The sequence below is a fragment of the Rattus norvegicus genome, chromosome 16 (genome assembly GCF_021556685.1).
Source record: "Rattus norvegicus strain SHRSP/BbbUtx chromosome 16, alternate assembly SHRSP_T2T, whole genome shotgun sequence".
In the NCBI taxonomy this organism is placed as follows: Eukaryota; Metazoa; Chordata; class Mammalia; order Rodentia; family Muridae; genus Rattus; species Rattus norvegicus.
Genome location: NC_141549.1, coordinates 20,474,493 through 20,498,979, shown reverse-complemented (window position 1 = coordinate 20,498,979; position 24,487 = coordinate 20,474,493). Strand labels below are relative to the sequence as shown.

The window sequence follows — 24,487 nt, the reverse complement described above, 5'->3', positions numbered from 1 at the left end:
AAGCCATTGGGAACACACGAATTCTTACTGCAGCTAAACATTTTTTGAATCTTAAGGAGAGGCCCGGGACGCCGGCAGGGCGCGGCTTATATACACCCTAACGTGGCACATCCACACCTGATTGGTCGCTTACCCAAGATCTCATTAGGCACGCCCCGGAGTGGGCAAAGACCTGGCACGAAGGCACTCTTGCACATACACACACAGTTAACTTCCTGAAAGGAAGTCGCTGGCGCGGCGGAGGCCAGCGCCATCTTGTGGTGGCGAATGTTATTGCGGCCCTCTGCACTCCAGCCCTGTTCCTTCATTGACTGTAGACAGGAAAATAATTGGATGTAAAGTTTTGTGGTTGGGTCGATGTTCGAATTGCTCCAGTGGGCTTGCTGCGTAGCTAGAAGCGCCAGTCACCCCAGGTTCTGTATCCCCAAGGCTATGATTCACAACCTCCACTGATTCTTGTGTGCCTCCCCTATCCCATTCTCTGTCTCTCTCTCTGAGGTTGTACCCTCACTCAACACCCTTACAAGTTACAGATCTCCATGTAAGGTTTGTATGTAAGCTTGTGGACATGACCTGTGGATGATTAACAGACTATGGCCATTTTTTATGCGTGATTGACAGGCTGTGAAAATTTCTTCTGGATGACAGAGAGTTGAGAGTTGCTTGTAGTTGACTGACAGGACAAGGAGGTTTCCAGTGGATGATTGACAGGACTTAGGCAATTCTTATGGATGATTGCCAGGCTGTGGGATTTCCCTATGGATAATTGACAGACTATGGAGGGTTTGCGGACAGATTTTTTGATAAGCAGTGTGTCTTGTGGATGAGTGACAGGCTGTGGGTCTTAGGCTGGATGATTGACACAATGTAGACATGACCTATGGATGCAGTTTTCAGACCACGTGTATCTATGTAAATTCTTACCAACAAATGAACAAGGAAACCCCCAGTCACTAGTACTTTGATTTTTTTTTCGTTTCCAAATTTCATTTTTTTATGCCCAGGAGTAATGTTTCTGTATTTGCTTCCATCAGGATCACAACATGCTTCTTAGGTAATAGATAAAGTATCAATGGTAACACAGGGACTAAAAGGTAGCAAAGCAGGACTTCACGCTTTATGGTAAAATGGTCAGTGTGTGCCTGGACTTACACCAAAATTGGTAAATATCACTATGAGGTGAGAAACAATGGCACCCCAGCTCCTGGATTTTAGATTCAAAATGGTTTAAGCAAAATGAAATGAGGGTCCCAAAGACCAGGGTTCATTTCATAATATTTAAATTTATGAACTGTAAGGATCTTGACTGGCTAAAGAAACAAAAAGGTGTAAGAATGGGACAATCTTGAGAAATAGTAGAATGGGGATTCTACACAGTACATGTTGGAAGTTACATGTGGGGAGTAAATGGACTGACAGAATGAAAAACTACAGTTCATCAAGTCGGAGTATTTAAAGAATATGTTCAATAAACAGAGGAATATTTTGGAATTAGAATGCATAATTTATTATTTATATGAAACTGCAGCTTAAAGACTAATTAATTAAGCCTTTAGAACTACAAGATGATCAAGAAGCATGTGGACAATGGAATGTCTACTACTGTGCTACTGGTTCTCCTTCCTAAGCTAGTACAGCCTAAAAATAGGAAATAAGGGATAGAGACTGGGGTGCTTGGTAAAACTCAATTGGCAAAACACTTGTCCTGAAAACCTCATTGCAGATGTGGGTATAATGGGATCCCCAAAGCTTACTTTCCTGCAAGTATGAAGATAATTTTGCTCCAAGACAGAAAATCAAACACACTAGGGATTTGAGTGAGTGAACAGTCTCCAAAATGGAGGGACCAGGGGTGGAACGAAAATGAGGGTTGATGGTCTGTATTCAGTCCCTAGAACCCACAGTATAGCAGAACAGAACTGTCAAGTGGCATTGTCCTTTGGCCCAAACACAGTAATCCACGTGTGGGGGGTAAAGTGAGAGAAAGACAATATCAGTCTCTATCTTTCATATGTGGATCAATGCACAAACAAGATGTACACATGTACACAATGTGAGTACTGGGGTTCAGGGTCATAGATCCAATTCAAAATGTCTTTGACCCATCTGCAAACACAGGTCATATTAGAGTAAAATGTTCTTAGTGAATTTTTTTTTACATAAACTAGACAATGTATTGAAATTTCATAAGATTTTATGATAAAATTTACCATGTTGAGATATATATATATATATATATATACCTTTAGAGATGGATGGGCTGTTAAGAGTTCTAGTTTTGATTGTAGAGCTCTCAGTTTTAATTGCTAGCACATTGCTGGTCACTCACAACTATTTGTAACTCCAATTCCAGGGGAACCAGTACTGAATTCTATCACACATACTGCATAGAAAATGCACAGTAGCAAAATCTCCTACATATAAATCTAATCAATTTAATGATATAAAAAAATGAATTTCTTTAACTTAAACATGTTAAAGTGCTGAATAGATGGGCTCTAAAAGAAACATTGGAAAAGTATTTATGACTTAATTCAATGATTATGTTTTCTTATAGAAGGCCTAGGATTGGCTCTCTTTAGTTATACAGGCCTCTTATGCCTAGGAGCCCTAAATAGGAATGCAATCCAGTGGGGCTCAGTGAAAAGGAAGGTAAGCATGACCCCTCCCTCTCAGGAGGCAGCCCATAAAATACAGGATGCCCATGATAGACTCTACAGACCCAAGAAGGTAGAAAAAGAAGGGCACAAGAAAGGATATTTGAGAATATAGAATGGTCATGGAAGGCATATGGATGGATGAAAGGAGCTGATTAAGAAAGGAGATAGAAAGGGATAGGGTCAGGCAGGGTTCAGTGTGGGAAGGAGGAGGGAACCATGATAATGAATGGAGATCTGTAACTTGTAAGGGTGTTGAGTGAGGGTACAACCTCAGAGAGAGAGACAGAGAATGGGATAGGGGAGGCACACAAGAATCAGTGGAGGTTGTGAATCATAGCCTTGGGGATACAGAGCCTGGGGTGACTGGCTCTTCTAGCTACGCAGGAAGCCCACTGGAGCAATTCGAACATCAACCCAACCACAAAACTTTAAATCCAATTTTTTTCCTGTCTACAGTCAATGAAGGAACAGGGCTGGAGGAGAGACTGAGGGAAAAGCCAACCACCAGCCTACCCAACTTGAAACCCATCGCATTGTCAAGCAACAGTCCCTGACACTACTAATAATACCCTGTTATGCTTGCAGACAGAGTCTAGCATAGGCTGTCCCATGAGAGGGTTCACCCAGAAGCTGACTTAGATGAACACTCCCAGCTAAAATTGGATGGATCTTGAAGACTGTCATGGAAAAATAAGTGGAAGGATTGCAGTCCCTCAGACGATAAGAACGCCACAGGAAGACTAACCAAATCACCTGACCTGGACTCTTAGGGCTCTTAGAGACTGAACCACCAACCAAAGAACATACAGAGGCTGGTCCTAAGCCTCCACACACATAGGTAGGAGATGTGCAGCTTGATCTTTGTGTGAGTCCCAAACAATTACAGCATGGGTTATCCTAAAGGATGTTGCCTGTATGCAGAATAGGTTCTTCTAGCTAGATTGTGTCCTCTGACTCAGTGGGAGAGGAAGGGATAAGTCTCACAGAGACTTCATGTTCCAGGGTGGGAAGATAACCAAATGGCCCCTACCCACTGAGAGGAGAAGGAGAGTGGGGCACAAGGGAACAATTATGGGAGAGGCTGACAGGGAGGGGGCAGTGAGCAGGATGTAAAGTAAATAAGTAAATATTAAAATTGAAAATAATTGAAAAAAGTTTCCAGGAAGCATCACATGGCACAACTGAGACTCCAATGAAACAATCAATTTTTACTTCAGTCTACAATCAGACTGAACATTTTATTTTAAAATTTATATATATGATCAATTCTCCCACACAGACTGTGTTTTGATATTCCAATCGATCCTGGAGGAGCATCAAGGGTCTAGGGATCAGGAGCCGCAGCCACTAGAAGAAAAAGAAGAATTATTAACAGTATCATCAGGCACATCACTGGTGATATTGTCATGCCCAGCATCAACAACATCAGTGTCATTATCATCTGGATCAATGTAGAGAGAAACAGTGAGAAGGTGGATGCTTCTCTTGTTATTTTTAATCTCAGAAGTTGCTTCTTTTGGAATGTTGCGGTCAAAGGCTATGCTAACTTCAGAAGTCAGAGTTCAGAATGACAGCGATAAATAGACAATAACATTTAACAGGAAGTTTTCCCGGCTTAGTCATTCAGGAAACACATGTTTTCACTGGAAGTGACAATAATCTCCTCATTCTAGAATAGGAAACATCCAAGTAGGAAAAAATATTACCTGGTCAGTTGTATTTCTCTAAACTGGATTTGTTACATTATGAAAATTATTTTCTATAAATTGAGAAAAAATAAAGTTTTCAGGTTCTAGGTTATGCGTAAATAGCCCTATAGAAGTATGAAATTTATTAACAAAAGAGACCTAGGTTTCTACTAAAACAATCTTAATCTATTTTAAGCTACTATTTTAGTTTAACTTACCTGGTCCGACTCTCTTCTTAGTGGGAGCTCCTTGGCCATTTTCTTCATGCCATGCTTGTTGAATTTGGATTTTCATCCATGTTATGATGGATAAGAGTGAGGATATAAGCCATATGAAGAGCAAAAAAGGTATGCGTGGTATCTCTGTTGCCCGAAGATATCCACTCTCCCTGAGAAGGTTCAAGCTGTGGTTTATTGGTTCAGCTCGTGCGGAAGCATGAAAAATATCCTCAGCACCCTGAGTAGCAGGCAGACCTTCTTCTACGTCAGGAGTAAAAGAAGATTCCTCATCTGAAGTAGCAGAATCAAATATTTCTTCTTCACTAAGGGATATCAAAAGAGTCAGGTTAGTCATTTGAATGGAGTCAAGGGAATAACAAGTGCAGGAACCAGGAGTGGGCTCTGGGTCAGCATGGGGTTTGTACCTTGTACTCTCCTTGTAAAGAGGTAAATCAACTACATAATCCAATCCAATGTGACTAGCTGGTCCTGAGTCATGACTCTCAACTAACACACTACTGTCAGCAGCACATGTAACAGACAGCCGAGGTTCAAGAGCAGCCAGACAGTCAGCAACAATGGCAGGATCTGTAGGCTCAGCATCAATAGCAGCCATACTGTCAGCAGGGTGGGTGGACATACTGGACTCAGGCTGAACAGCAGGCAGACAGTCAGCAGTACTGGAGCAATTAGTATGTTCAGGCTCAACAGCAGTCAGAATGTCAGCATGGTGGGTGGCCATAGTTGGCTCTGGCTCAGCAGAGTCCAGACAGTCAGCAGCTTTGGTGGAATTAGTCCGCTCAGGCTCAACAGCTGCCAAACTGTCAGCAGGCTGGGTGGACAGGGTTGTCTCAGACCCAACAGCAGCCTGACAGTCAGCGGCATTGGTAGAAATAGTCGTATCAGGCTCAAGGTCGTCCAGACAGTCAGCAGCAATGTTGGAATTAGGCAGCTCAGGCTCATCAACTGCCATACTGTCAGCAGGGTGGATGGATTTGGTTGACTCGGGATCAACAGCACCCAGAAAGTCAGCAGCTTTGGTGGAATTAGTCAGTTCAGGCTCAGTAGCTACCAAACTGTCAGCAGGGTGTGGGGACATATATGACTCAGGCTGAACAGAATCCAGACAGTCAGCAGGGTGGTTTGACCTAGTTAGCTCAGGCTGAACAGTAGCCAGACAATCAGCAGCTTTGGTGGAAAAAGTAGGCTCAGGCTCAACAGATGCCAAAGTGTCAGCAGGCTGGGTGGACATGGTTGGCTCAGCCTTGAGAGAAGCCAGACAGTCAGCAGCTTTATTGGCATGAGACAGCTCATGCTCAAGAGCAGCCAGACTGTCGGAACGGTGGGTGGGCATAGCTGGCTCTTGTTCAATAGAGTGCAGACCGTCAGCAGCATTGGTAGAATTATTATGTTCAAGCTCAACAGCTGCCAAACTGTCAGCAGGCTGGGTGGACATAGTTGTCTCAGTCCCAACAGAAGCCAGACAATCAGTAGCATTGGTGGAATTAATCAGCTCAGCCTTGAGAGAAGCCAGACAGCCAGCATCTTTGTTGGCATGAGACAGCTCATGCTCAAGAGCAGCCAGACTGTCGGCACGGTGGGTGGACATAGCTGGCTCTGGCTCAACATAGGCCAGGCAGTCAGCAGCACTGGAGGATTTAGTCGACTCAGGCTCAAGAGCAGCCAGACAGTAAGCAGCATTGGTGGAATGTGTAGGCTCAAGCTCATCAGTAGCCATATTGTCAGCAGGGTGGGTGGACATAGTTGTCTCAGTCCCAACAGAAGCCAAACAATCAGTAGCATTGGTAGAATCAATTGACTCAGCCTTCTGAGAAGCCAGACAGTCAGCAGTGTTGTTGGAATTAGTCAGCTCATGCTCAAGAGCAGCCAGACTGTCGGAACGGTGGGTGGGCTTAGCTGGCTCTTGTTCAACAGAGTCCAGACCGTCAGCAGCATTGGTGGAACTATTATGTTCAGGCTCAACAGCTGCCACACTGTCAGCAGGCTGGGTGGACATGGTTGTCTCAGGCCCAACAGAAGACAGACAATCAGTAGCATTGATGGAATTAATCAGGTCAGTCTTGAGAGAAGGCAGACAGTCAGCATCTTTGTTGGCATGAGACAGCTCATGCTCAAGAGCAGCCAGACTGTCGGCATGGTGGGTGGACATACCTGGCTCTGGCTCAACATAGGCCAGACAGTCAGCAGCATTGGAGGATTTAGTCGACTCAGGCTCAAGAGCAGCCAGACAGTAAGCAGCGTTCGTCGAATTTGTAGTCTCAAGCTCATCAGTAACCATATTATCAGCTGGGTGTGTGGACATAGATGACTCAAGCTGAACAGAGTCCAGACAGCCAGCAGGGTGGGTTGACATAGTTAGCTCAGGCAGAACATTAGCCAGACAATCAGCAGCTCTGATGGAAATTGTAGGCTCAGGCTCAACAGCTGCCGAACTGTCAGCAGGCTGGGTGGACATGGTTGGCTCAGCCTTGAGAGAAGGCAGACAGTCAGCAGCTTTGTTGGCATGAGACAGCTCATGCTCAAGAGCAGCCAGACTGTCGGCACGGTGGGTGGACATACCTGGCTCTGACTCAACATAGGCCAGACAGTCAGCAGCATTGGAGGATTTAGTCGACTCAGGCTCAAGAGCAGCCAGACAGTAAGCAGCGTTCGTCGAATTTGTAGTCTCAAGCTCATCAGTAGCCATATTATCAGCTGGGTGTGTGGACATAGATGACTCAAGCTGAACAGAGTCCAGACAGCCAGCAGGGTGGGTTGACATAGTTAGCTCAGGCAGAACATTAGCCAGACAATCAGCAGCTCTGATGGAAATTGTAGGCTCAGGCTCAACAGCTGCCGAACTGTCAGCAGGCTGGGTGGACATGGTTGGCTCAGCCTTGAGAGAAGGCAGACAGTCAGCAGCTTTGTTGGCATGAGACAGCTCATGCTCAAGAGCAGCCAGACTGTCGGCACGGTGGGTGGACATACCTGGCTCTGACTCAACATAGGCCAGACAGTCAGCAGCATTGGAGGATTTAGTCGACTCAGGCTCAAGAGCAGCCAGACAGTAAGCAGCGTTCGTCGAATTTGTAGTCTCAAGCTCATCAGTAGCCATATTATCAGCTGGGTGTGTGGACATAGATGACTCAAGCTGAACAGAGTCCAGACAGCCAGCAGGGTGGGTTGACATAGTTAGCTCAGGCAGAACATTAGCCAGACAATCAGCAGCTCTGATGGAAATTGTAGGCTCAGGCTCAACAGCTGCTGAACTGTCAGCAGGCTGGGTGGACATGGTTGGCTCAGCCTTGAGAGAAGCCAGACAGTCAGCAGCTTTGTTGGCATGAGACAGCTCATGCTCAAGAGCAGCCAGACTGTCGGCATGGTGGGTGGACATAGCTGGCTCTGGCTCAACATAGGCCAGACAGTCAGCAGCATTGGAGGATTTAGTCGACTCAGGCTCAAGAGCAGCCAGTGTGTCAGCAGGGTGATTGGACATAGTTGGCTCTGGTTCCACATCAGGCAGACTGTCAGCAGGGTGGGTGGACATGTTTGGCTCAGGCTCAAGGTCAGCCAGACAGTCAGCACCTTTGGTAGAAGTATTATGTGCAGGCTCGTCAGCAGTCAGAATGTCAGCAGGGTGGGTGGACATAGTCGGCTCAGGCTCAACAGCTGCCATACTGTCAGCAGGGTTGGTGGACATAGCGGGCTCTGGTGCAACAGCAGCCCGACAGTCAGCGGCATTGGTAGAAATAGTCGGATCAGGCTCAAGGTCAGCCAGACAGTCAGCAGTGTTGTTGAAATTAGTCAGCTCAGGCTCAAGAGCAGCCAGAGTGTCAGCAGGGTGGGTGGACATAGTTGGCTCTGGTTCCACATCTGGCAGACAGTCAGCAGGGTAGGTGGACATAGTTGGCTCTGGTGCAACAGCAGCCTGAAAGTCAGCGGCATTGGTAGAAATACTGGGATCAGGCTCAAGGTCAGCCAGCCAGTCAGCAGTGTTGTTGAAATTGGTCAGCTCAGGCTCAAGAGCAGCCAGAGTGTCAGCAGGGTGGGTGGACATAGTTGGCTCTGGTTCCACATCAGGCAGACTGTCAGCAGGGTGGGTGGACATGTTTGGCTCAGGCTCAAGGTCAGCCCGACAGTCAGCAGCTTTGGTAGAAGTATTATGTGCAGGCTCGTCAGCAGTCAGAATGTCAGCAGGGTGGGTGGACATAGTCGGCTCAGGCTCAACAGCTGCCATACTGTCAGCAGGGTTGGTGGACATAGCGGGGTCTGGTGCAACAGCAGCCCGACAGTCAGCAGCATTGGTAGAAATAGTCGGATCAGGCTCAAGGTCAGCCAGACAGTCAGCAGTGTTGTTGAAATTAGTCAGCTCAGGCTCAAGAGCAGCCAGAGTGTCAGCAGGGTGGGTGGACATAGTTGGCTCTGGTTCCACATCTGGCAGACAGTCAGCAGGGTAGGTGGACATAGTTGGCTCTGGTACAACAGCAGCCTGAAAGTCAGCGGCATTGGTAGAAATACTCGGATCAGGCTCAAGGTCAGCCAGCCAGTCAGCAGTGTTGTTGAAATTGGTCAGCTCAGGCTCAAGAGCAGCCAGAGTGTCAGCAGGGTGGGTGGACATAGTTGGCTCTGGTTCCACATCAGGCAGACTGTCAGCAGGGTGGGTGGACATGTTTGGCTCAGGCTCAAGGTCAGCCCGACAGTCAGCAGCTTTGGTAGAAGTATTATGTGCAGGCTCGTCAGCAGTCAGAATGTCAGCAGGGTGGGTGGACATAGTCGGCTCAGGCTCAACAGCTGCCATACTGTCAGCAGGGTTGGTGGACATAGCGGGCTCTGGTGCAACAGCAGCCCGACAGTCAGCGGCATTGGTAGAAATAGTCGGATCAGGCTCAAAGTCAGCCAGACAGTCAGCAGTGTTGTTGAAATTAGTCAGCTCAGGCTCAAGAGCAGCCAGAGTGTCAGCAGGGTGGGTGGACATAGCGGGCTCTGGTGCAACAGCAGCCTGAAAGTCAGCGGCATTGGTAGAAATAGTCGGATCAGGCTCAAGGTCAGCCAGCCAGTCAGCAGTGTTGTTGAAATTGGTCAGCTCAGGCTCAAGAGCAGCCAGAGTGTCAGCAGGGTGGGTGGACATAGTTGGCTCTGGTTCCACATCAGGCAGACTGTCAGCAGGGTGGGTGGACCTGTTTGGCTCAGGCTCAAGGTCAGCCCGACAGTCAGCAGCTTTGGTAGAATTATTATGTTCAGGCTCATCAGCAGTCAGAATGTCAGCAGGGTGGGTGGACATAGTCGGCTCAGGCTCAACAGCTGCCATACTGTCAGCAGGGTTGGTGGACATAGCGGGCTCTGGTGCAACAGCAGCCCGACAGTCAGCGGCATTGGTAGAAATCGTTGGATCAGGCTCAAGGTCAGCCAGACAGTCAGCAGTGTTGTTGAAATTAGTCAGCTCAGGCTCAAGAGCAGCCAGAGTGTCAGCAGGGTGGGTAGACATAGTTGGCTCTGGTTCCACATCTGGCAGACAGTCAGCAGGGTAGGTGGACATAGTTGGCTCTGGTACAACAGCAGCCTGAAAGTCAGCGGCATTGGTAGAAATACTCGGATCAGGCTCAAGGTCAGCCAGCCAGTCAGCAGTGTTGTTGAAATTGGTCAGCTCAGGCTCAAGAGCAGCCAGAGTGTCAGCAGGGTGGGTGGACATAGTTGGCTCTGGATCCACATCAGGCAGACTGTCAGCAGGGTGGGTGGACATGTTTGGCTCAGGCTCAAGGTCAGCCCGACAGTCAGCAGCTTTGGTAGAAGTATTATGTGCAGGCTCGTCAGCAGTCAGAATGTCAGCAGGGTGGGTGGACATAGTCGGCTCAGGCTCAACAGCTGCCATACTGTCAGCAGGGTTGGTGGACATAGCGGGCTCTGGTGCAACAGCAGCCCGACAGTCAGCAGCATTGGTAGAAATAGTCGGATCAGGCTCAAAGTCAGCCAGACAGTCAGCAGTGTTGTTGAAATTAGTCAGCTCAGGCTCAAGAGCAGCCAGAGTGTCAGCAGGGTGGGTGGACATAGCGGGCTCTGGTGCAACAGCAGCCTGAAAGTCAGCGGCATTGGTAGAAATAGTCGGATCAGGCTCAAGGTCAGCCAACCAGTCAGCAGTGTTGTTGAAATTGGTCAGCTCAGGCTCAAGAGCAGCCAGAGTGTCAGCAGGGTGGGTGGACATAGTTGGCTCTGGTTCCACATCAGGCAGACTGTCAGCAGGGTGGGTGGACCTGTTTGGCTCAGGCTCAAGGTCAGCCCGACAGTCAGCAGCTTTGGTAGAATTATTATGTTCAGGCTCATCAGCAGTCAGAATGTCAGCAGGGTGGGTGGACATAGTCGGCTCAGGCTCAACAGCTGCCATACTGTCAGCAGGGTTGGTGGACATAGCAGGCTCTCGTGCAACAGCAGCCTGAAAGTCAGCGGCATTGGTAGAAATCGTCGGATCAGGCTCAAGGTCAGCCAGACAGTCAGCAGTGTTGTTGGAATTAGTCAGTTCAGGCTCAAGAGCAGCCAGAGTGTCAGCAGGGTGATTGGACATAGTTGGCTCTGGTTCCACATCAGGCAGACTGTCAGCAGGGTGGGTGGACATGTTTGGCTCAGGCTCAAGGTCAGCCAGACAGTCAGCAGTGTTGTTGAAAGTAGTCAGCTCAGGCTCAAGAGCAGCCAGAGTGTCAGCAGGGTGGGTGGACATAGTTGGCTCTGGTTCCACATCAGGCAGACAGTTAGCAGGGTGGGTGGACATAGTTGGCTCTGGTGCAACAGCAGCCTGAAAGTCAGCGGCATTGGTAGAAATCGTCGGATCAGGCTCAAGGTCAGCCAGACAGTCAGCAGTGTTGTTGGAATTAGTCAGCTCACGCTCAAGAGCAGCCAGACAGTCAGTAGCATTTGTAGAATTTGTTGGGTCAGGCTCGGCAGCATCCAGGCTGTCAGCAGTAGAGGTGGAAGCTTCACGATCAGCAGTAGCCTTAGGAATAGAATTTCTATGCTCAGAAGACACAGCATAGAAATTATCTGTTTTATATTTTTCATCCTAAAACGAAAATTAGCAGTGATACTTTTGATTGAAAATTTACTGATTTTATTCATTCTATCACCCTTCTGATAATGTCAGAACCTGGATTCATAGTCCCCAAACTATTTGTGTATTCTGTCGAAAGTTAGCACTACAGTCAGTGACATTCAGTGAAGTCTGCTTCCTGTCTGCTTGAGTAATTGGCCCAGAGTTTTTCAAAGTCTTTACTGTGGATCTCTTTAGGTTTATACTTAGATTTCTTCTGCTCTTTGCTACCTGAAGTCATTTTTCCTTGTAAGATGGAAATATATAAATAGAAAGGACAAAATGTGACTCTTGGCCTCTGATGTTTTGCTCTGCTCTTCCTCTAAATAGTGATTTTGTAATATTCTCTTTCCTTCATATTCTATGGTTCATTCTGCACTGAAACTCTCCAAGTAAAAAGGCCACCTCCCTCCCTCCGCCCCTCCTTCCCTCCTCTCTCTCTCTCTCTCTCTCTCTCTCTCTCTCTCTCTCTCTCTCTCTCCGTCTTTTTGTACTTTCTGCTGCCCTACCCCTCAAGTAGCCACTTTTCTTATTCTTTCGTGAGAGAGTTGGGAATATTCTTTATACCAAATCTTTCTCTGGATAATCACCTTCTCTTTCATGCAATTAAGCATCATTTTTAAACGAGGTGCTTCATTCTATAAACTAAGGTTACATTGATTACTTAGCATTAAGGGTGGGTACTAAGGAAATGTCTACATTCCAGTTTGAGAGATTAAAGGTCTGTGCAAAGGCTGAACCACAGCAATTAGTAGAAATTTGTTTATAAGTAAACAACGCAATCTGGGAGGAGGGCACAGTATCGTCAACTATTCTGTAACATCATGACTATTGCTACACTTACAGGATGTATATTAAGACCTCATCCAGCACCTCTGTGGTGGCTTGAATGTCAACAGCCCCATAGGCTCACATTATGCTTGCTGTGCAGAGCGCTGAATTATTTTCAAAAGGAGTAGGTGGTGGGGCTGTTTTGTAGTAAAACTGTTGCCAGGATGAGGTTTAAGATTTCAATAGAGAGACAGAGCTGGAAACAGAGTAGAACAACAGTGCTTTCTTTTGGCATCTGAGACACCGCCAGAACCTGAAGGGACTGACCATATAAACAGTTCTCTACACCCAAATCACGTGGGAGGGAGAGCTAAACCTTCAGAGAGGCAGACATGCCTGGGAAACCAGAAGAGACTGCCCTCTGCACACATTACTGACTCCAAAGGAAAACACCAAACGCCATCTGGAACCCTGGTGCACAGAAGCTCCCAGAAAGGGCGGCTCAGAACTTCCTGGTGGCTGCCGCCGCGGAGAGCTCATAAGCAACACCCCATGAGCAACCTTGAGCCTCCGGATCACAGGTAAGACCAACTTTTCTGCTCCAAGTGACCTGCCTGGTGAATTCAGGGCACAGGCCCACAGGAACAGCTGAAGACCTGTAGATAGGAAAAACTACACGCCCCAAAGCAGAACACTCTGTTCCCATAACTGGCTGAAAGAAAACAGGAAAACAGGTCTACAGCACTCCTGAAAAACAGGCATATAGGACAGTCTAGCCACTGTCAGAAATAGCAGAACAAAGTAACACTAGAGATAATCTGATGGCGAGAGGCAAGCACAGGAACCCAAGCAACAGAAACCAAGACTACATGGCATCATCGGAGCCCAATTCTCCCACCAAAGCAAACACAAAATATCCAAACACACAAGAAAAGCAAGATCTAGTTTCAAAATCATATTTGATCATGATGCTGGAGAACTTCCAGAAAGACGTGAATAACTCCCTTAGAGAACAAGTAGAAGCCGACAGAGAGGAATCGCAAAAATCCCTGAAAGAATTCCAGGAAAACATAAATAAACAAGTAGAAGCCCATAGAGAGGAGTCACAAAAATCCCTGAAAGAATTCCAGGAAAACACAATCAAACAGTTGAAGGAATTGAAAATGGAAATAGAAGCAATCAAGAAAGAATACATGGAAACAACCCTGGAAATACAAAACCTAAAGAAGAGACAAGGAGCTGTAGATACGAGCTTCACCAGCAGAATACAAGATATGGAAGAGAGAATCTCAGGAGCAGAAGATTCCATAGAAATCATCGACTCAACAGTCAAAGATAATGTAAAGCGGAAAAAGCTACTGGTCCAAAACATACAGGAAATCCAGGACTCAATGAGAAGATGAAACCTAAGGATAATAGGTATAGAAGAGAGTGAAGACTCCCAGCTCAAAGGACCAGTAAATATCTTCAAAAAAATCATAGAAGAAATCTTCCCTAACCTAAAGAAAGAGATACCCATAAGCATACAAGAAGCCTACAGAACTCCAAATAGATTGGACCAGAAAAGAAACAGCTCCTGTCACATAATAGTCAAAACACCAAACGCACAAAATAAAGAAAGAATATTAAAAGCAGTAAGGGAAAAAGATCAAGTAACATAAAGGCAGACCTATCAGAATCACACAGACTTTTTGCCAGAAACTATAAAATCCAGAAGATCCTGGACAGATGTCATACAGAACCTAAGAGAACACAAATGCCAGCCCAGGTTACTGCATCCTGCAAAACTCTCAATTAACATAGATGAAGAAACCAACATATTCCAGGACAAAACCAAATTTACACACTATCTTTCTACAAATCCAGCACTACAAAGGATAATAAATGGTAAAGCCCAACATAAGGAGGCAAGAGATACCCTAGACGAAGCAAGAAACTAATCGTCTTGGCAACAAAACAAAGAGAAGAAAAGCGCACAAACATAACCTCATATCCAAATATGAATATAACAGGAAGCAATAATCACTATTCCTTAATATCTCTCAACATCAATGGCCTCAACTCCCCAATGAAAAGACATAGATTAACAAACTGGATACGCAACGAGGACCCTGCATTCTGCTGCCTACAGGAAACACACCTCAGAGACAAAGACAGACACTACCTCAGAGTGAAAGGCTGGAAAACAACTTTCCAAACAAATGGTCAGAAGAAGCAAGCTGGAGTAGCCATTCTAATGTCAAATAAAATCAATTTTCAACCAAAAGTCATCAAAAAAGATAAGGAAGGACACTTTATATTCATCAAAGGAAAAATCCACCAAGATGAACTCTCAATCCTAAATATCTATGCCCCAAATACAAGGGCACCTACATACATAAAAGAAACCTTACTAAAGCTCAAAACACACATTGCACCTCACACAATGATAGTAGGAGATTTCAACACCCCACTCTCATCAATGGACAGATCATGGAAATAGAAATTAAACAGTGATGTCGACAGACTAAGAGAAGTCATGAGCCAAATGGACTTAACGGATATTTATAGAACATTCTATCCTAAAGCAAAAGGATATACCTTCTTCTCAGCTCCTCATGGTACTTTCTCCAAAATTGACCATATAATTGGTCAAAAAACGGGCCTCAACATGTACAGAAAGATAGAAATAATCCCATGCATCTTATCAGACCACCATGGCCTAATGTTGGTCTTCAATAACAATAATGGAAGAATGTCCACATATACGTGGAAATAAAACAATGCTCTATTCAAAGATAACCAGGTCAAGGAAGAAATAAAGAAATAAATTAAAGATTGCTTAGAATTTAATGAAAACGAAGGTACAACATACCCAAACTTATGGGACACAATGAAAGCTGTGCTATGAGGAAACTCATAACGCTGAGTGCCTGAAGAAAAAAACAGGAAAGAGCATATGTCAGCAGCTTGACAACACCCCTAAACGCTCTAGAACAAAAAGAAGCAAACACACCCAGGAGGAGTAGAATGCAGGAAATAATCAAACTCAGAGCTGAAATCAACCAAGTACAAACAAAAAGGAACATAGAAAGAATCAACAGAACCAAAAGTTGGTTCTTTGAGAAAATCAACAAGATAGATAAACCGTTAGCCAGACTAACTAGAGGACACAGAGAGTGTGTCCAAATTAACAAAATCAGAAATGAAAAGGGAGACATAACTACAGATTCAGACGAAATTCAAAAAATCATCAGATCTTAGTATAAAAGCCTGCATTCAACAAAACTTGAAAATCTGCAGGAAATGGACAATTTCCTAGACAGATACCAGGTACCAAAGTTAAATCAGGAACAGATAAACCAGTTAAACAACCCCATAACTCCTAAGGAAATAGAAGCAGTCATTAAAGGTCTCCCAACCAAAAAGGGCCCAGGTCCAGACGGATTCAGTGCAGAATTCTATCAGACCTTCATAGAAGACCTCATACCAATATTATCCAAACTATTCCACAAAAATGAAACAAATGGAGCACTACCGAATTCCTTCTATGAAGCCACAATTACTCTTATACCTAAACCACACAAAGACCCAACAAAGAAAGATAACCTCAGAACAATTTCCCTTATGAATATCGACGCAAGAATACTCAATAAATATCTGGCAAACCAAATCCAAGAGCACATCAAAACAATCATCCACCATGATCAAGTAGGCTTCATCCCAGGCATGCAGGGATTGTTTAATATACGGAAAACCATCAACGTGATCCATTATATAAACAAACTGAAAGAACAGAACCACATAATCATTTCATTAGATGCTGAGAAAGCATTTGACAAAATTCAACACCACTTCATGATAAAAGTCCTGGAAAGAATAGGAATCCAAGGCCCATACCTAAACATAGTAAAAGCCATATACAGCAAACCAGTTGCTAACATTAAACAATATGGAGAGAAACTTGAAGCAATCCCACTAAAATCAGGGACTAGACAAGGCTGCCCACTCTCTCCCTACTTATTCAATATAGTTCTTGAAGTTCTAGCCAGAGCAATCAGACAACAAATGGAGGTCAAGGGGATACAGATGGGAAAAGAAGAAGTCAAAATATCACTATTTGCAGATGATATGATAGTACATTTAAGTGATCCCAAAACGAACTACAAAAGCTGATAAACAACTTCAGCAAAGTGGTTGGGTATAAAATTAACTCAAATAAATCAGTAGCCTTCCTCTACACAAAAGAGAAAAAGCTGAGAAAGAAATTAGGGAAATAACACCCTTCATAATAGATCCAAATAATATAAAGTACCTCGGTGTGACTTTATCCAAGCAAGTAAAAGATCTGTACAATAAGAACTTCAAGATTCTGAAGAAAGAAATTGAAGAAGACCTCAGAAGATGGAAAGATCTTCCATGCTCATGGATTGGCAGGATTAATATAGTAAAAATGGCCATCTTACCAAAAGCAATCTACAGATTCAATGCAATCCCCATCAAAATACCAATCCAGTTCTTCAAAGAGTTAGAAAGAACAATTTGCAAATTCATCAACAAAAAGCCCAAGATAGCTAAAACTATCCTCAACAATAAAAGGACTTCAGGAGGAATCACTATCCCTGAACTCAAGCACTATTACAGAGCAATAATGATAAAAACTGCATGGTATTGGAACAGAGACAGACAGATAGACAAATGAAACAGAATTGAAGACCCAGAAATGAACCCACACACCTATGGGCACTTGATTTTTGACAAAGGAGCCAAAACCATCCAATGGAAAAAAGATAGCATTTTCAGCAAATGGTGCTGGTTCAACTGGAGGTCAACATGTAGAAGAATGCAGATCGATCCATGCTTATCACCCTGTACAAAGCTTAAGTCCAAGTGTATAAAGGACCTCCACATCAAACCAGATACACTCAAACTAATAGAAGAAAAACTAGGGAAGCATCTGGAACACATGGGCACTGGAAAAAATTTCCTGAACAAAACACCAATGGCTTATGCTCTAAGATCAAGAATCGACAAATGGGATCTCATAAAACTGCAAAGCTTCTGTAAGGCAAAGGACACTGTGGGTAGGACAAAACGGCCACCAACAGATTGGGAAAAGATCTTTACCAATCCTACAACAGATAGAGGCCTTACATCCAAAATATACAAAGAACTCAAGAAGTTAGACCGCAGCGAGACAAATAACCCTATTAAAAATTGGGGTTCAGAGCTAAACAAAGAATTCACAGCTGAGGAAGGCGAAATGGCTGAGAAACACCTAAAGTAATGTTCAACATCTTTAGTCATAATGGAAATGCAAATCAAAACAACCCTGAGATTTCACCTCACACCAGTGAGAATGGGTAAGATCAAAAACTCAGGTGACAGCAAATGCTGGCGAGGATGTGGAGAAAGAGGAACACTCCTCCATTGTTGGTGGGAAAGCAGACTGGTGCAACCATTCTGGAAATCAGTCTGGAGGTTCCTCAGAAAATTGGACATTGAACTGCCTGAGGATCCAGCTATACCTCTCTTGGTCACATACCCAAAAGTTGCCCCGACATATAAAAAAGACACGTGCTCCACTATGTTCATAGCAGCCTTATTTATAATAGCCAGAAGCTGGAAAGAACCCAGATGCCCTTCAACAGAGGAATGGATAGAGAAAATATGGTACATCTACACAATGGAATATTACTCATCTATCAAAAACAATGACTTTATGAAATTCGTAGGCAAATGGCTGCAACTGGAAAATATCATCCTGAGTGAGGCAACCCAATCACAGAAAAACACACATGGTATGCACTCATTGATAAGTGGCTATTAGCCCAAATGCTTGAATTACCCTAGATGCATAGAACAAATGAAACTTAAGACGGATGATCAAAATGTGAATGCTTCACTCCTTCTTTAAAAGGGGAACAAGAATACCCTTGGCAGGGAATAGAGCGGCAAAGATTAAAACAGACACAGAAGGAACACCCATTCAGAGCCTGCCCCACATGTGGCCCAATCATATACAGCCACCCAATTAGACAATATGGATAAAGCGATGAAGTGCATGCCGTCAGGATACGGATGTAGATCTCTCCTGAGAGACACAGCCAGAATACAGCAAATACATAGCCGAATGCCAGCAGCAAACCACTGAACTGAGAACGGGACCCCCGTTGAAGGAATCAGAGAAAGAACTCGAAGAGCTCGAAGGAGCTCGAGACCCCTTATGAACAACAATGCCAAGCAACCAGAGCTTCCAGGGACTAAGCCACTACCTAAAGACTATACATGGACTGACCCTGGACTCTGGACTCTGACCTCATAGGTAGCAATAAATATTCTAGTAAGATCACCAGTGGAAGGGGAAGCCCTTGGTCCTGCTAAGACTGAACCCCCAGTGAACGTGATTGTTGGGGGGAGGGCAGCAATGGGGGGAGGATGGGGAGGGGAACACCCATAGAGAAGGGGAGGGGGAGGGATTAGGGGGATGTTGGCCTAGAAACCAGGAAAGGGAATAACATTCGAAATGTAAATAAGAAATACTCAAGTTAATAAAAGAAAAGATTTCAATAGACTGGTGTCATTTCCACTAAGTTCTCTCTTTCCTGTGTAGGTCAAGATGTGATCTCTCAGCTGCTGCTTCATCGTCATGCTTGTCTGCCTGAATCATGATGGTGATTTCTGTATCCAATTTAACCAAGAGACCCACTTCACACCATCTCTTTCTTCTAAACATTTTCTTTCCCATGATATTTTTTACAACTATAGAAAGTGACTAACATAAGCATCAGCTAGTTACAATAAGAGTGTATTTAACAGAGTCTGAAGGATTCATTCAAAGCTGTGAAGTGGTGTTACCCAGGGGATTTGGTCACAAAATGTGTTATCAAATTCCATAAAGCTAGCTTAGATAGGATGCCCGGAACACTCGTTGATTTAAATAGATGAATTCAGGAAGTTGGGCTTGTGAATGGGTTTGATGCTGCATTGTAAATGGGAAGCCTCATTGACTCATACTGCATAAGAAATAAGATCTTCACATGTTTGTTCTTCCTTACAACTCAGGGAAACCCATAACATGGCAGTCTACTTTTGACTTTCAGTGCCAGGTTTGAGGATGATTTACGTTTCTTACTTGCAAAACTGACACGTCAAACATTCTCTGCATCAACAAGCAATATATCACAGAGAAGATTCAACAGAACAGGTGAAGGAGGACTGTTGATCAAAGAATAATGTTGAAGAAGCATGCATTTCCTCTTAGTGTTCACACTATTAAAATGGATCATGAGAGAATTTAAGTTCCTTGGATTTCCTGAGAAAGACAGACTTGAATATAGCAAACCATGGGGTATGTTACACACATAGTCATGTTTTCATATGCAATGTGTTACCAGACTACTTATCACTACCCCTTTGAACCATCTGGCTGGCAAATATGCATATACACATGTGTGTGCACTTATACGCATGTATGTATTTCTAACTACATATGTGTACGTGAGAAGATGTGTATACATGCATATATATGCAAGTATATGTATATATGTATATATATGTATATATATTTACTGCTTTTAAAATAAAAGGAGAAAGATTGGTGTATAGCCGTTTAGAATAAAAATGAAATGTAGTAAGTGTGAATTTCTCATTCATGTGATCTTTTTCTTTCAGCCAAACTAGGCATCACCTTTGAAATGTGCCTGTGTCATTGTAAATCCTGCTGGCTGTACTTGTTTATAATGACTTATACCTGGTATTCCACTAGCATGGGGTAGAGAACTGGTATTAACTAGCTAAGGTCTTTCATTTTTTTATTTTATACTCATTACACTGCATTTCCCATGTAGTCTTGTGGGAAGTCTTGTGTTCGTTTGGTTTTATTCAAATTTAACATCAGAAATGATGTTTAGTTTTACTTCAGTGACATTTATTCCTTGGAAGAATGGAAACTACCTTTGTCTTAGTTGTCTCTGTAAGATCCCACTGCTGTAATGATATTGTGGATTGTATTCTAATCATGGGCATATAAAATTTATTTACTATATTCATCACCATTATTTGTACATTCCATAGCATCATAAAATTCTAGTTAGGATAAAATGTGTTTGCATTGGAAATTTTAGTTTAGAAAATTCTAATGACTTTTCACTGCAATAGAAGGTGATTGCCGAGTGAATTTCTGTTTATTAAAGTACCTGAGTTCTATGTCTTTGCTAAGTTCTTCCTAGAATAAAAATTACTCAGGTTCATCACCTGTAGTAGTTAATTGGAAACCAAATTGATCTAGGCATAAACGAAGAGCATTTGAGTTTGGTTTCTATAAATTTACAGTTTCTAATGATTCCATTATGTGTAATAATTATATCTGAACTTCCTCTTTCCTAATGATGAAATTAGAGGTCTAGAGGAAGGTAGTTAGCTACGTGTTGACAGTATGCAGTGGAGTAAGGAGTAAGTAGTGTGTGTAAGATCAGCAGACACACCCTTCTGCTTGCTTTGTAACTTCTGAAAGGGGATTTAAACAGGAAAGATGGCTGTTACTTTTGAATTTGTTTCTGTACTTTCTGTGACAAAATATCTGATGGGGAAAACCAGTCACTTATTTCAAGGAAGGAACAGGGAGGCCTGACTTTTGGCAGTACATTGTTGGTTCTCACATGCTGGTAGACCGGGAAGCAGATAACACAGTACTGGTACCACAAGTAGTCATAGCCATTAAAATCTACCACTGAAAACCTTCTGCTAGCAAGGCCAGACCCCGAAAGTTAAACAATCTCCCATCAGTGGCCAAGTGTTCAATCACATGAACTCCCATCTCTTTGTCTGATCCTCCCATGCACTGCTTAGCATTTGTGTTAATGTTAAATAACCCCCCCCCACACACACACACATGCAGAGTTTATCTACTGTCTGTCTGTTAATGCTAACCAAAGTGTAAATCATGCTACAAATGTGATAAACCTACTTGGCAGCCTGACTGATAACTTGAATTTGATACCTGAGACTGGAAACAGAGGAAGGGAAAGATTGATTCATACAAGTTATCTTTTGATACCCACAATTCAACTTACATTCTCCTACTCCCCAAATAAATTAAGAACAGGACGTCCTTGAACTGACAGGGACCACCCTGCCTGCTTTATGAGTTCGTGAATTAACTGTGTACACCAACATACCCAGCCACCTGTTGTGGGCACCCTGCCTATAAGTACTTTGGACTTCAATGGGTAAAACCAGAATGCTGAGGTCCTGTCCAGGAAGTTAAGAAATATCAGAAGACTGACTTCTTATTTCCCCTGATGATAATTTTAATCTTTTTGCCTATCAAACATATTAAATCCGTGTGCTGGAAAAGGGGCTGAGGAGTTTAAAACATTCATTGCTCCTCCAGGACACCTGGCTTTGCTTTGTAAAACACATAATATTGGTTGACAAAATTCTGGAACAACAAGAACAAAGGATGAAATGACCTCTTCTGATTTTTGTGGGAAGCACACGCACATGGTATACAGACAGAATACACGCAAAACATTCACACACATAAAGTCAGTCAATCCAAAGTAAATGAAACACAACTATGGTGGTCGCTTTCATGTTGACTGTACCTATTTCCAGGAGCATGTACTATTTGGTTTCTGTATTTTTATGACTTATCCTCAGTGAGTTAAAAACATGCTCATTTTCTGTTTTTTCTTCTGTTTCCATAGTCTAATTTACTATTATTACATTTTATGACAGTGATTCTCAACCTGTCTGTCATACCCTATTGGAGGAGGGCATAGAACAGTCTCACACAGGTTGGCAAAGACCTTCTGAAAATACCAATACGACATTACAGTTGATGATATTATCAATCTGACACTGATGCAGTAGCAACAAAACAGTTGTATGGTTGGGAATCACCACAGCATGAGGAACTGTATTAAAGGTCACAGCGTTAGGAAGGTTGAGAAGCACTGCCTAATGCAGTGACTGGCAAGGAGTGAGGATATGGAGAGTGTGAAGGGAATGCTCAAGGCTGATCTTTCTCTACTCGTTCACTATTTGCACTAGGAAGGCATAGGCACAAACACCCATCACTCCCCTTCACAAAAGGAAATAGGTTACTTCTCAAATTAGGGGAATTACCATTATGGATTTTTTTGCTTTCCATACATCAGGTACTGGCTCTCCTCGAGAACACACATAAACTCCAGATTTTCTAAAAATGTTTTGGATCTTCTTAGGTATTATATGGAATTTTCTTCCCGATTCTCCCTGCAATGCAGAGAAGAGAGTTTACTTTTTATTTGGTCTTGAAATTAACTCTATTCTTTTAGGATGCATGCTTTCAAATCAACAATGTTCTTTAGGAATTACAGGATATTGACACATGAAAATCAAAATTATTAAATATAAAATATCTTCTTATATGCCTATTTACAACTTAATAGGATACCATCAAGAAGTTAAAATATTTATGCTAGCCTAGATTAAGAGAAAATCATTAACTGACAAACTTGACCTTGTTCTTGTTGAGACTAAGCTTAATTCATTATCAGTCAATTATTCTGCTTCTAGTTTAAGATGATTATTAATATTAATGAGGCCCCTTCTAACAGTCTTACTCTTCCATTGTGGGGAATCACAAAATGCACAGTTTTCATTTACAAATAAATGGCAATTTAATTGCTAGCACTGTCCATACCATAGAACCGGTGAAACTGCTTTATAGAAACACATTGGTCCACTGAGTCACATTCAAAAATCATTAAATTGCCACTCTTCATTCACACAGCCCCTCACTATAGGGCTATAGGTTATATAGCAACAGGTTTCTTAACCTTGAGCAGCTCACAGTGATAAAGCAGCCTCAGACTGGATATCAAAATATCTAAGTAAAGCACTACAATATTTTAACTGTTTGAATGTGGCACAAAGAATATAAGTTTATATTATTTTAAAATCCATAAAGAAGAACTTAAATGGAAATATACAGTAATTGACTCCCTGCATCTAAAAATGCTGGATAATTGGGAAAAACACTTGTTGTTTTTCTAGATGAAGAGCTTTCAACATACCCTCATAGAATCAAATAGAAAATGCTCTATTCTCAGAAGACAAACTTGATGAACATATTACAAACTGCTACATAGCCACAATTTCTCCTTAGTGTAAATACACATGAAATAGAGAAACCAAGGAGATGCTCTCATACAGGATCCTAAAATAGCAGTGTCCAAAGGTAGATAAAAATTGCATGCATTTTCCTGAGGGTAAAGTCACTTAGGAGATTCATGGATTATAGAAATGTCTGGACTTACTAAGAAGTACTTATTATATATAAGTATACAGTAGCTATCATCAGACACACCAGGAGAGATCATCATATCTCATTATAGATAGTCGTCAGTCAACATGTGGTTGCAGGGAATTGGATTCATCAAGACCTCTGGAAGAGCAATCAGTGCTCTTTTTTTTTTTTTGTTTTTTTTTTTTGGTTTTTTTTTGGTTCTTTCAGTCAGTGCTCTTAACCACTGAGCCATCTCTCCGGCCCAGGAAAACCGATATGGGAGAGGGTGAGGGAAAAGGGATGGGGGCTCATGGACCGGAATCCAGGAAGGGGAAAAACATTGGAAAAGTAAGTAAAGAAATATATCTAATAAAAATTTTTTTAAAAAGAAATATTATGGTCTAGTAACAGTCACATTTTAAAATCAGTCGAACATGTACTCATTTCTGCAAACAATACTTGTCAAACATCAGACATCTTCTATTGTACGAGGACTGCGCTCAGTCTTCCACTCACTATGTCTTTTGAGTCCATTCTCTTATTGGCCACCACTACCCACAAGGACTTACTGCTCACTTGCAGTTTGTAGAAATCTCCACATCTACAATGTGGACTCCCTTGAACAATCTTTCCATATAAAACTGGGATAGTTACACTATTGCTGAATTATAACAAAATTCATAAGAAAATTAATTTCACAAAGAAGCATTTTACCTTCACAGAGGAGGTAGAGCTGACATTATCCACATTCACACACCTAGGAACAACAAAGGAGGGCTTGTCAGGGAGCCTTGAGAATAACAGCATGCAACATTCTTCCA

At 43.1% G+C, this 24,487-nt stretch overlaps 2 protein-coding genes across 4 annotated transcripts in view; both read right to left on the bottom strand.

Annotated features, from left to right (window-relative positions):
• Poteml2 (POTE ankyrin domain family member M like 2) overlaps window positions 1-24,487 on the bottom strand; it is a 464,489-nt gene that overhangs the window by 26,008 nt on the left and 413,994 nt on the right.
• Window positions 3,862-24,487, bottom strand: part of LOC134482483 (uncharacterized) — an 81,829-nt gene continuing 61,203 nt past the window's right edge. For 2 of the 3 annotated variants that reach the window (XM_087589508.1, XM_087589507.1), the window contains 5 exons: window positions 24,381-24,423; window positions 22,523-22,651; window positions 4,992-11,614; window positions 4,567-4,889; window positions 3,862-4,007 (listed from right to left, as the gene is read on the bottom strand). In XM_087589508.1, the coding sequence (XP_087445634.1) occupies window positions 3,985-4,007; window positions 4,567-4,889; window positions 4,992-11,614; window positions 22,523-22,651; window positions 24,381-24,423 (7,141 nt within the window). In that variant the 3' untranslated portion in view covers window positions 3,862-3,984. Of the gene's footprint in view, window positions 4,008-4,566; window positions 11,615-22,522; window positions 22,652-24,380; window positions 24,424-24,487 lie in introns of all 3 variants that reach the window. The other variant, XM_087589506.1, reaches the window with a different exon arrangement.